Here is a 12,948-nt window from a genome sequence, read left to right on the forward strand (position 1 = left end):
AAAGAGTTCTACTAATTTCTTCAATTATGAAGTCCAAGAACCTAACTTGATACATGTATGTTTTAAAAACTTCTTATACCCGGGAAAGCAAAAGGAAAAGCAGCTGTTGCACATTGCCAAACAAATTTTACTGGCGTTCTTAAGGCATGTCAGGTGTTATTTTTGTAGCTGTAATTTATTTAATAAATATTAGTGATATTAGCTTGTTGGATGGTCTTGGGTCATCTCTGTACTGCTTTTCTTTAATTCCTCATCTTCTCTGTCAATTCTTTTATTGCAAATTACTGCCATTCTTTCATGTCCTCTTCAGCATCTGCTTTCCTTGTGTTTCATCGTGTGTATCCTCTTAGTATTTCTTTTAATTGCTTGTTTCATATTCTAATGAACATGTATGTATTTCTTCTCTCCTGCTGCCACCAAATAAAAGACAATGAGCAGTTATATTAAAACTTTGGAAGTACCTGTATTGAGCCCAAGAGGCAGAGAACAGATTTGGCATTTCAGCTTGAAACCCAAAGGGACCACTACCACCTCCTATTCATGGCTGAAATATGTTCCTTTTCCCATTATTTAGGGAATAATTTTGACAAAAAGCAGATACTTCTCACTTGCTGTAGAAATTCCAGCACTTCCTCAACTATAGTCCCTGTTTCTGGATCTATCTTTGGTAGAAGGATTGATGTGTCTTCATAAGCAGGCAGTTTGGAGGAGGGCTCCTCCCAGTCCGTACTGTCTGCAGAAGGGAGAAGGAACTGGTTTTTTCCAGGCTTGTTCTGTCATTGCACTTCTGCTTGTCTCTTTTCCACCGCACCGGTGGTTGTGGTGAAACTCTGCACTGCTGATGCTGTGCAGTTCTTCTGGCTGGCTGATGGAGAGGAAGGGTGATTCCACTGGCCTGCCCTATCCCCTGGGATTTTGACTCGTTCATCACAGTAGATGGTGTGTGCTTTGGTGTGTTACTGAGGTTATTCTAAGACACACTGCTGTGGAATAGTTACAGATCAGGCACAGTCTTTTCTGTTTGTCAGAGTCCTAATAGGCTGAGCACTTGGAAGTCTTAACTGTGATGAAAGGATGATTTGTAGGTTCATGAAGACCTTGCAATTGTTTTATATGCAAGAGCTGACCAATATGACTACTGAGATAAGAGGTGCTAGGACCCCTGCCTCACCCTCCAAAAATAAATGTAAAAATTCCAGTATTATTCAATAGGAAGGCTCCTGTTTTTTTCAGAATTCAAACAGGAGTATTTGAAAATGTGCAGGTGCTTCTTGTATATCTGTATTCCATGTTATGCTTCAGTTCTGGATGGCTTTCTTGGTAAAGGCAGTCCTTCTTGTTTAGATGAACACAGAATAAAATTGTAACAGATTAGGTGGTATGAAATGCTTTGATTACCTTGTAGTGTACACAGGTTTATAAGCTTGTAGTTTTAGCTCCAACTGCAAAGTGAAATGAGATGATGAGCCAATGAAAAGAAAAAGCAGTAATGGGAAGTAGTGTTTTCCAGCATTGTTGTTAAACTATGCCTATAACAGCTACCTCAATACTATTCCTTTACAGGTCTCTCAAGGTTTGTTGCAAATTATCCTCTTATTTAGTATTTCCCCTTCCCTCCCATCCTCTTCGAGTCCTGGTTTTCTTCAGTTTAAATTTGTCATGTAGGGAAGCTGGAGCAGGGCAGACTTCAGGGGTAATTGAAAAGTTTGTTCTGACTTTTGAAAACAGCTCTGCATGTTCATGCTCTGGCAGAGCATAAAACAAAGAAACCCAGCCTGCCGTGTAAGAGTACCTGTGTCAGATAGGTCTGTCTGGCTTTGGCATCCACTTTCTTTTCCAAAGGAAAGCAACAGCTATTTTGCTTTAGGCAGACACATTGTATCTGACATACCTATTTAGTTTGCAGGCACTAATAGCAATACCCAGCTGCCCTGGTTCCTCTTGACTTCCAGCCACGTCTCCACAGCCTCCCAAAGAGAAGGAAAGATGGTCATGTTTTGTCTTACTTTGTTCTTGCTCTTTTTACACATTCCTCAACATCTTTGTTTACTGTGCAAGTAGCCTGTCTCTCCTCTACCCTGCAATGGCCGTCTTGGTTGGAATCAGCCTTCCCGTTTACTGCTAGACAGGCAAGATGTGTTCTGCTCTGACCCCTTGCATCACTCTCTCACAGAAGCTCCTTTTCCCTGACTTTTTTGGTATGTAAGCTCTAGCTTTGTAAGGTGGCCTTTGGCTTTCATCAGTGATGATCCTTATCAGCCTATGCGTCTGTTTATGGTTTTTTCAGTCTGTGTGATTCTCATGTCTACCTTTAACCTTAAGTAGAAATGACTGCATCTATTGCTAGAAGATAGTTAAGGAGACAGCAGAAGACTAAGCTCATAGCTGCTTGAAGAGTTACTGGAAGTCCATCATGTCTCAGTCCTTTAAATAGCCTCAGTACCTGGCAGATGAAAAACATGTTTTTAAACACTGTGTTCCAAGTCCCTGAAGTTACTTCATCTCTAAATAGACTCAAGTAACAACTTGTGTTCATAGAATGTCGAAAAAGCAGAGTTCTTTCACTACTAAAATTCTGGTTCTGACAATGCATTTTCTGTTCCCATGAGAAGTGTCTCCAGTACATCATGAAGACTGATCTGGTGCACAGTGTACGAAGCCTAGCTGGAGGTTGGTAACAAGTGGTATATACCAGTGCTTCATACTGGTCAGCACCTTCCTTGATGACCTCAATGATGGGGCAGAGTGTACCCTTGACAGGTCTGCTGATGATGTGCCAGAGGGCTGTGCAGCCATTCAGAAGGGCTGTTGAGGAATTTATCCCTTAAAACTTTTCAAATAATTCTGAGAAATCTGACATTTGATTTTTTTAAACTCTTCTCACTTACAGTACTGTAGTACTGATTTGATCACTCATGAATAGAGAGCTGATGTAATCACAGCCCATCTTAGGGAAGATTCAATTAGAATTGTAGGATGTGGAACTTTATTGATTTTGTTGTTATTTGTTTGGTGGTTTGGTTCTTTTTTTTCAGAAAGCAGTTTACCTTGCTCTTTGTTCTTCGGTTTTGCAGGATTGAAACACAAGTAATCAAGAGTGTTTCTTAAAACAGCGGTCCACGTGGAACTCTGAGCAATCTAACGCCCTTCCTTCCTGTCATTTCATGCTTGGGATCGATTCTATCTCAGATGGATGGCAGACATTGTGTATCTTGTAAAGGACTGCATACCTCTTACGCTTTTGTCTTTAAGATTGTGACCCACTGAGTCCTAGTGCTTCTGTTATGCCACCTCCAGGATTAGTTGCCCAGATAGTCAATGTAGAAAACTTTTGCTAGTTTTTGAATCTTTAAGTGGAAAATTAAGTCAACAGTAGTTTATAATCCTTTGCAGTTGCTAAGGCATGCTGTCTCCTAAAGTAGATTTCAGTAAGATTTGTATAGATTGTCTTCTGGGCCGGGTAAGGAAATACTTTTCAGAGTTTTATGTTAACACTCAGCTATGTTGGAGCTGTACACTGAAAGAGTTGTAGATAACTTCCAGAAGAATAACACGAGAATGTTTAACTGTGAGCTTTTGTAAAACTCCAGTTAGTTCTCATGCCCTTTTTTAGTACATTAACATTAGTGTTGATCTCTGTAGTAGAACTAAGCCTGATGGAAAGCTATAAAATTAACTTTCTAAATTGCTAAAATACTGTCTTGACATTTCAGTATTGCACAGGAAACATTTACTTATGTTTGTTTCCCTTATCCTCTTTCTTCTCCACCACAGAACTCCGCTATGCAACTGTGTACTGGAATAGAGCTGAAAAAATACTTCAGGTCAGGAATATGCTGGACAGGAGTGGAGATGCTTATGGCTTCTACAACAACAGTCTACAGACTACAGGCTGGGGAGTTCTGGAGATCAGAGCAGGCTATGGCACTCAGACCTTAAGCAATGAAGATATTATGTATGTTGCTGGCTTCTTGGAAGGCTATCTCACAGCTCCGTAAGTACCTCAGGAAGCAACTCAATTCACGACACTTCCAGTGGATATCTGTATTTGTGAAGTTTTTTTGTTTGCTTTCATTTCCCTAAATTCCTGTCCATTTAAACATTTTTCAGCTGTATGCTGTTCTTTTAATTAGTAGCAGGTACAAAGTATAGCTTCTTCATTATGGGATCAGGATGTGCTCTCCCCTTCTCATCCTGCAGGCTCTCCCAACACTTTGGTGAGATAGATGAGTTCTATATTTGTATTACTGGTTAAGTATTGTAATCACAAAATAATGTATGTGTAAAGAAGTGCATAAGGAGTAGCAAAAAGTGTAGTTATTTCCCCAGCCAGTAGTTAGATGACTGATGAGGCAGTTGAGAGCAGATCAGGGAGAAATGTTGGTTGCAAGGTCTGCAGGGCTTCCTTAAGGACCTTTTTTAGCAAATACTGTCAAGAAACTGCCGGGGAGCAGATAGTGAAACTTGACAACATGGGGAGTTGTCTTGACCAACTTAAATAAAATATACACTGTAGGCCTGAAGGCAGACTGGGGTATGTCTAGAAGGGTGAGTATTGTCCTGAAAGCCCTGAGGGGCTGCGCCTTTCCCACACTGCACATCTATGAAAAGTGACAGAATTTTGTACTTGTTACAAATCCAGTGCAGGGGGTTTTTTCTAAAATAAACAAAAAAGTCCATAATCCCAAACAGTAGCCAACCAAAAACAATAGCCAACCAAAAAAATTAACCAAACTTTGTTCTTTCATTGACCAAGTTGGAAGACAGAATGACACTATGAAATACTCTCTGCTAGAAGATGGCAGATCTAGGTTGGACTTGATGATCTTAAGGGTCTTTTCCAGCCTAAGAGATTCTATGACTCTCTAAAGCTAGTGATAATAGCTGAGAACATGACATGTGACTTGTTACTGAACAAGCTCCATCTTTTGTTCTATCAGCATAGTCATAGGAAAAGAAAAATTCCAGAATTCTGATGCCTGGCTGGGAAATGGTTGGGAGAGGTTTGTGATGGCTGCTTGTGATGTGACTTTTTGGCTTCACAAACTTTGCTTTCAGAACACTGAAATAAATACCCATAGGCTATGTTGAACAGGCCACCAAGGGAAGGTTGTCTGCTGACCATTTGTCAGATACAGCTGCTGGACAAGATGATATTCATTTAATTAGTAAGATATTTTAAGATCAGTTAATATTTATGGATAGTTCTCTGAGCATATGATAAATGTGACTCTCTAGTGGGGTTTGTTGATGAGGCACCTAGGTCTCTGGAAGTGTATAAGGGAAATTCAATAAAGTAATACTTGTCAATAACAAAACACTTCTGTGAGAGGAAAGGAGTCTTAAAGTTCATAGTGCACAACCTGTACTCCAAGATGGGAAAGGAAATGAAGTACATGAAAGATCTGAATGTATATTGTTGGATTATTCGGTGTGAGAGGTTACTGCCTTGCACTATTCAGTCAGTTTATGTAAACTGTCCCTGAATCTGGGGAATGCTAGCATTACATTTAGAATATTGTTCAAATTGGGTATTGTTCAACAGGTTTTTTTTCCTAAGGCTTTACCTAGGTATATTAATCAATAGGTGGTTAAGCTTTTGTCATACTACAGGTAGCCCAGTCTGTGCTAAGCTTGATTAGATGGCAAATAGTGCTCTAGCAGGAACAACTCAAACCCTGTTCCTCTTCTGCCTCCACAATAGATTTATGTGTCTTCCTGGGTTTTAAGCAAACTTAAGTATATGTCTGTTCCTTTAAATGTGGTTTGAATGTGAAAGTGTCTACAGGGATTTATCTGCTGTCTTATTCTAGGCTAAATTTTAAAGGAAGGAGATTTTCTCTTTTTTTTTTTTTTTTTTTTTTCCCCCTACATGCGTGTTAAGTGAAGATTCATGGGAGTGAAATTATCCAAGTTATTCTGCTCAAGGCTTTTGCCTTCTCCAGGTCATATGCTTACTGAGGTGAGGTTGGTTCCTAGCCCTGGCTGCTCTTACTCTAGGGCTAGCAGCTCCAGCACTAAGTGGCCCTTTGTAAAGAACTGGATATAGAAGAATTAGTAACGAACAGAAGTGAAGCTGAGTGTTTGTATTAAAGTGGAAAAGTAGGGCTTGAGACTTAGGCTTTTAAGCAAAGTGGGAAATTCAACTGTTTTAAAGGAGATTAAGTGTGAGAGTGGGTTAAGATGCAAAACCAGAAGTAGCCGAAGCCTTTCTTTTCTGGGGAAACTTTTTGATAAAATCCACAGAGAATTCTCTGACAAAACCTGAAAATGCTTGCTATGAATAAAATTAGTATCAAATATTATAGATACCATCTGAATCGAATTTTTTTGGCTATTTCTTTGCCCTATTGCCCATCTGTAACTGAAGCGCAAGCGTATTTCTCACTGGGGGTTGCAAATATAAGTTTTTTCTGTCAGGTTGTGTAAAGCTATTTTGGATAAAGAGGGCTTCTCCAGAAGCTGAGAATACCTTTTGAAAATGTTTCACATAAGGAGCAGAGATGAAATAGGGATGTACTTTCTTGACCCTTGATAAGAGAGAGAACCTATTATTTGAGGTTTTAGCTGCATGACCTCGGTGGGTTTTTATTTGGCAAACTGCAACTAATGAATCCTTTTATAGACTGTGCAATTTCCTAAATTGCAGAAGTGAGAACCCACTAAGGCTGCAGATGTTAAGATTGCACTCAGAACTCTATTTCTCCTTCATCTTGCCTAGAATGTAGAGAATCCTAATTAACATGCTGGCAGATAGATGTTCTATCTATGGGACAGTTAAACAAGTCTTCTGAAGTAAAACTGGGAGATAGCCTTTCTCAATCTGTAACTTTATTCCCATCAGACTGCCTGGCCCATTTAGGCTGTCTTCAGGGAAACTCTAGCACCATCACAACTTTCCTTAGAGAAGGTGTCCCTAAACACTCTCATTCTACTTTTGCACACATTGGTGCCCACAGCTCATCCTTCTTTTTGAAGTTCTTGGTAAGAACAAGGGAGAGTGTAGGTATGTGTTTAGCTTTGGGGAAGGCTTTATTTGCATTGTCAGCCACTTAGCTGCTGGAGTGAAGACTCTTGTGTGACTTACCTGTACAAGCACCTCAGGTGGTTCAGGCAGAGCCTTCCAATGTGAAAACATTGGTGTGCTTGGTAATTGAAGAGCCTTTTAGTACATGGCTACCTCTAGTCTGAACAACTCCAAGGTCTCCAGCTGTCTTGCATCCATATGCAGTAAAGACTCCATGAAGCAGACCCAGAGTGGCTCTTTGCAGAAATCCTAGAAGTCCTACTAGAAGAGCTCCAATGTGATGAACTGATAGGAAGGAGATGTTGGTGTCTGAACCCATGTTGAAGTACAGCTTCCTGCAGAAGCTGTTGGATGAGCAGGAGCTCCAACTTGACAGTGCCTGCAATTTGGAGACCTTCAGGAATTCTCAGCTAGCTCAGATCTCACATTACTCCTAGGGCATGAAGGAGAGTTTCCAGACACAGGTAGGCCCTTAACATGTAAGCAAAAGAGTGACGAAGTATCTCTCTTAAAAGTATATGCCTTGCCTATAGTAGGAACCTAAACAGACTGTAAAATAACCAGATTTAAAAAAAATCAAAATATGAAACATGCTAGAACTGTTTTATCTTGGATTACTGGGGAAGAATTAATCTCAGCTCTAATGGTATAGGTCAGTGGTAGAAAAAGCAATAGTCAGACCAGTTCTCCAGTGATGGAAATGTAAGTCTTCTCTACAACACGCTTCATCTTTCTAGTGTTGACACTTGATTCAGAGTATAAGAGTATCTGTATGTTTTTAAAATGCATAGTTAGATGTTGGACAAATTGAATCCTAGTGCCCGTAGCGTCTGGAGATCCAGACACTTTTATCCCAAATCTCTCACCTTTCTGTAAAGTCCAGTCATATCATCCAGCCAAGTTATTTGCTCTGGCTTTCTTAGGTATGAAATTCCTTTCCCCATTTCTAACAGAGGCCTGACTTGACTTAGTGGCAGAGCATATCCAAATCTGTGACATTGTTTTAAATCAGTTCCAATTGGGACATGCCAGGTGCCTAAAATCTGAAGCAACATTAATTTTACTCTTTCCTCATAAAGCCTCAACTGACCTGAGTTCTGTCATCTTCCTCACTAATTTAAAGAAGGAGGACTCTGCTTTTCTGGTTTTAGACTTGGAATTCTTGTCCCGGATTTGCAATTGCCTTGTGTTTGGCCTTAGATGTAATTGCAAAGCCTTACTGTAGTGATCCAATTTAATTCAGAGAATAATGCCCTTACAAAACGCACAAGCCATGCGCATAGAAGCTTTGTTAAAGCAAAAAATGCCGGAGAGAGTAACTGGGGGAAAAATTCTTGATAACCTTGGTCATTAAAAAAAAAATCAATTCCAGGAATTGTCTGTCCTCTGTTAGCAAGTAAAAGAGTGAAAGCCATTAAAGAAGGTGTTTTCAGTCACATGATTCTGAACTAACCCAGTCTCTGCATCAGTCATGACAGCTTAAAGATACTACTGCTGTAAAATCTGCCTTGTGTTGCATAATCTTTGAGTGCAAAATAGAGAGTAGAGCTGATGGTTGAGTCTGGAAGCCTGATCATTTGTCCTGGCCTAGGCAGTGGTTAGGCCAGGATTCTAGCTGGATTTTATCTTCCTCATCTGGCTCTAATCCCTAAATGATCATCTGCCAGATGGACCAACTCATGCTATTTGCTCCTCTTTAGTGACACGAGAGCTGTGATTTCTAGTATGGAGTATGTCATGCTCTAGTTCCCTTCCTAAAATTTCTTGGGATTTTTGTTTGCCAAATTCTCTGTGAATATGCAGGGGTGGAGAATATTGATATGTTTCTCCAACTTTCTTGCTGTCTTCAAGAAGTAGGTTATGATTATTATTTTTGTAGTCTTGAGTTACATGGGAGACAGGAAGCTCTAGAACTAAAATTAGTGCTGGAGCTGCAGTTTTGTGAAAAATGTAATGGTGCAAAGCTGTTGAATGCTCCCCACTTGTCCCAGCACCTCCCTTCCACAACCTAATTCAAACTACAAATAAAAATAAACCACATTTTTGCTGGGTTAGTGTTATGCCTGAATGTGTGAGACAATTGGATTTGATTGTCAGAATGGTACCAGAGCTGAGATAAGAAGCAGCAGGATCATGGTATCAAGTTCATTCAGTTGTCTGGGAGTGGGACAGAAAGAGGGGAGAAGGTCAATGAATGATTCTTTAATCATCAGCAAACCGTTCCATCATCTGTTTACATTCTCTAATTATGCCCTGTGGGAAACTGGGAAGAACGCCTGTCTGCATCCCTCCTGGAGAAAGCTGCCCTCATAAGTTTCACTATAGGAATTCTGTTCTGCTGGCATGTGCTTTCCTTGAGGCTAGTATCTGTTTCTCAGTGCTGTTTTCTTTCTCTCAGCGCTTGGTAGGAGATAAGTGTACTGATGACTGATGTAATTCTATCTCTCAGCTCCAGACCTCAGAGAAACAATTCTCTGCTGATGTCCCTTTTTTTTAAAAAATTTAATCAGCGACTGAAAAAAATGTTGGTTGAGTTTGACTCACATCAAGAAATGTTGAAGTTTTGTTTTGGCTTGGATCAGACAGTTACATTTCACCTAAAATGGAAGGGTGACTTTAATTTTGGGCTTGTGATCGTTTCTGACAGTTGATTTCATCTTGCAGAACTTCACTTCAAGAAAACAAACAAGAAAGCCCTAACCAACCAAGCAACAAAACCCTTTGAACTTCTGTTTCTAATATTTAATGTGGATAAAACAGCTAACTGAATTCAACAACAGGAAAAATCACAAGAATTTTGGTCTCCGTAAAAGCTGAATCTATTTAGGGCTGCCATGAGTGGGAGTTCCTGTGGTAACATGTAGGATCATCTTACACACACTTAGAAATGGAGATATTTAGCTTAAGCAGAAAGGAACATGGTTAATGGCAAGTAAAACCTGCTAGATATGCTGAAATTCTCTCTCTGAAGAGTGAGATTAACTGAATCACCAAATAATATTACCTTCACCTCTGTGGGTTTTTTGATTCCGAATAGAATAGCTCTCCAGAAAACTATTTTTGTTGTGCTTAAATGAATGTGCTAATGCTTTCAAGATGCTTCTGGCCTACACATATTCCCTGAATGTGAAATTTTGCTGTGAAGTAGTTCAGTCTCATTCTTGCTTATCTTCTTTCCATTGTGCAGCAGTTTGAGTAGGCATTAGCAAAGTCATTTATTTTAAGTCAACTTTTAACAATCCTTTTGTGTTACTTTTGCTATTTGTCATGCACTGGAGTATTTTCTGTGAGTAGGAAAAGCTTACTTTGTGTACTGTGTTGCTTGTCTGTCAAGGCATGTTGATTAACTGGTTGGTAAATAGAAGATGCAGAGGAATAACTCCTGTTACTCTTGTTCTTTCAGGCAGATGTATGACCATGCTGCAAATATGTATCCACAGCTAATTAAGACTCCCACCATTCGAAGTGGAGTTCAGAATTTTATGGGGTATGTATTTATTTGCTAAAAATAAATCAGTTAAGACTTGGGGTTGGAGGATGACAGAATTTTCAAGCTTTTTTTATTCTCTTCCTTATGGGCTGAGGAAAATATATGCTTCCCTTCCCTCTGACTGAATGCCATTATTATAAAAAGAAATTCTAAATATACACAAAGAAGTGCATATACCCTTCCCTAATTCTGATTGTTTCAAAGAAATGTTTAAAACCATTGCTGCCGGAGGGCGTGGATAATGTCAATGAATTCTGAAGGTCATTCTAGTAAAACTATTTTTTTGAAAAGCTGATATTTTCAATGTTACACTGAATGGCGGTCTCCTGGCACCTTAATCTTTTTAGCATTGTGTATCCTTTCCTTCTTCTGTTAGGTTAATATTTTATTCTACTACTAATATAAATTCTGTTATAATCACAAAAGTCCTGATTCACTTTTCTCTTTAGCTGTAAAAATCAAAAGTAATTCTGCTTGAATAGTGCAGCTACACTGGTGGGGCAACTAGAAGTAGGAGAAGAACCAGGTCAGGTACTGGGAAACTCAGCTGTGATTACCAATTATTTTAATCTCCTTAGACCTGTGGTTTTTTCCATCACAAACACTTTTGTGAAATGGTCACTTATGGGGACTGGTTTTTTCCGTCTTTGCCTTGTCTTGCCCTTTCCATAAGGGGTTATATATCTGACTAATTCTGTTATTGGTGTGCATGTATAAAGTTGATTGGTTTTAGCTTATCCAAAAAATAGAACAAAAAATCTTAGTGCTCCCTTGCTATCATTATTCAGCATTGCTCTGCACTTCCTAGGGAGAGAAATGGGATAGCTACCGTATCAATGTGTATGTGTTTTTTTTCTAGAAAGACACAGCATGGCAGCTGTATTTCCCAAGATGCATTGTTGGATGAAGGGGGACAATACTAGGTGGCCTTGTATTGTTTTTCTATTGCCTCTATCCTCAACTCCTGCATTACTGCTTTACTTCATAGCAGTTTTGCAATGTGGGTTGCTGTGTTGTCTTGGAAGTCCTTAGCCCTAAATGCTCTGATCACATCCCTATTTCCTTGGACATACTTCTTGCATCTTGTTGCTTCTAGAAAGCTAACTCTGGTTGGTTTTATCACTCATATACTGCTGGAAGAGTTTGTTTCCTTTACAGGTTTGTCCTATTTTGCTACTTTACATAGTGCTGAATGCATAGATACAGGAGGATGGAAGAGGCCAGCATCTGGTCCTCATTTCCTGTGGTTCTTTTGTGGCCCTTTGTGCATAGCAAAAGAAAATTCTGAGAGATCCTTACAATGTTGCTGGCTCTTACCCTAGGGTCTGTTCAACTTGTCTTGCCTCATGCTCTAAACCTGGGTGATTTGGCTCTTGACTGGATCTGGCACAGGGTACAGTTGTTTGGCCTCCCACCTGTAACTCAGAGGAGCATAGACGTGGTTCTCAGGCAGCATTTGAGCACCACCAGCAGAAAGCCTTCATTGCACTTGAACCTGGGGGAGAGAAGGAGGCTCTTCAAATGTCAATCTATTTTTAGTCTTAAATAGGCATTTAAAAGGGAATGGTTCATCTGACCTATCAAATGCTTGTTTCCCTTTACTGACTGTATGGGAATGCTAGATCTGCTGTAGCAAAGTCCCCCACAAACAGGGAGTCCAACTCTTTCTTTGACACTAAAATCTGGTAGAGGCACATGATTGTAGGGTATTTTGCCTAAGTCTGAACATTTACACTTGGAGGATATAATGTTTATATCTTCAGGATTTCCAAAGCATGATTTGCCTCAAATCTCTAGTAAAACTGGACCATCTGGGTCATAATGTATTTGTCCCTTCCCTGCATTATCAATTATACTCAAAAAAACCCAAGAAAACCCCAACCTGTTTGTTCCTCTGCAGGAAGCAAGATCAATGGACAAGACAACAAATCAGAAATAATAAGGATGACCCATTTTGGAGACATGCTGGCTATATTATTGCACAGTTGGATGGTCTGTACATGGGAGCCCTCGAGTGGGCTAAACTTCATAAGCGAACAGTAAGACTACTGCACCTCTTTTTCAGTAGCTGGGGCTGGGATGTCAGTGGACAAACATGAGAGAAGGGGATCTGCTTTCTAAAAATAAAAAACAAAAGTAGGATACTTAGTAGCAAGTACTCGTTCTGCATGCCATTCTGCAAAATCTTTAGTGACTCTTCAGTGTAGATACTGTGACTGAGCACTCAGGTCATGTAACCACAGATTCTTCATAAGGGACTTGGAACCCTGGACATTCGTGTGCTGGTTATGTTGGGGGTGGCTTTTGCATCCCTGTGAATGCTGGAAGGACAGACACTTCTAAAGTGCTCGTTGGTGTCACTTTACAATTGTTATTAAGCAAATGACCCTTTAGGTGTAAAGAGTGCCTGTAACAGCATGAATCAGCATGT

At 39.9% G+C, this 12,948-nt stretch overlaps 1 protein-coding gene across 1 annotated transcript in view; it reads left to right on the forward strand.

Annotated features, from left to right (window-relative positions):
* Window positions 1-12,948, forward strand: part of PLBD1 (phospholipase B domain containing 1) — a gene marked incomplete at its 5' end in the record, with an annotated part of 39,458 nt that overhangs the window by 3,373 nt on the left and 23,137 nt on the right. Inside the window, 3 exons of the mRNA XM_008636498.2 lie at window positions 3,775-3,994; window positions 10,431-10,514; window positions 12,418-12,556. Coding sequence (XP_008634720.2) covers window positions 3,775-3,994; window positions 10,431-10,514; window positions 12,418-12,556 — 443 coding nt within the window. The remainder of the gene's footprint in view (window positions 1-3,774; window positions 3,995-10,430; window positions 10,515-12,417; window positions 12,557-12,948) is intronic.

Source organism: Corvus brachyrhynchos, unplaced genomic scaffold (assembly GCF_000691975.1).
Source record: "Corvus brachyrhynchos isolate BGI_N302 unplaced genomic scaffold, ASM69197v1 scaffold56, whole genome shotgun sequence".
Lineage (NCBI taxonomy): Eukaryota > Metazoa > Chordata > Aves > Passeriformes > Corvidae > Corvus > Corvus brachyrhynchos.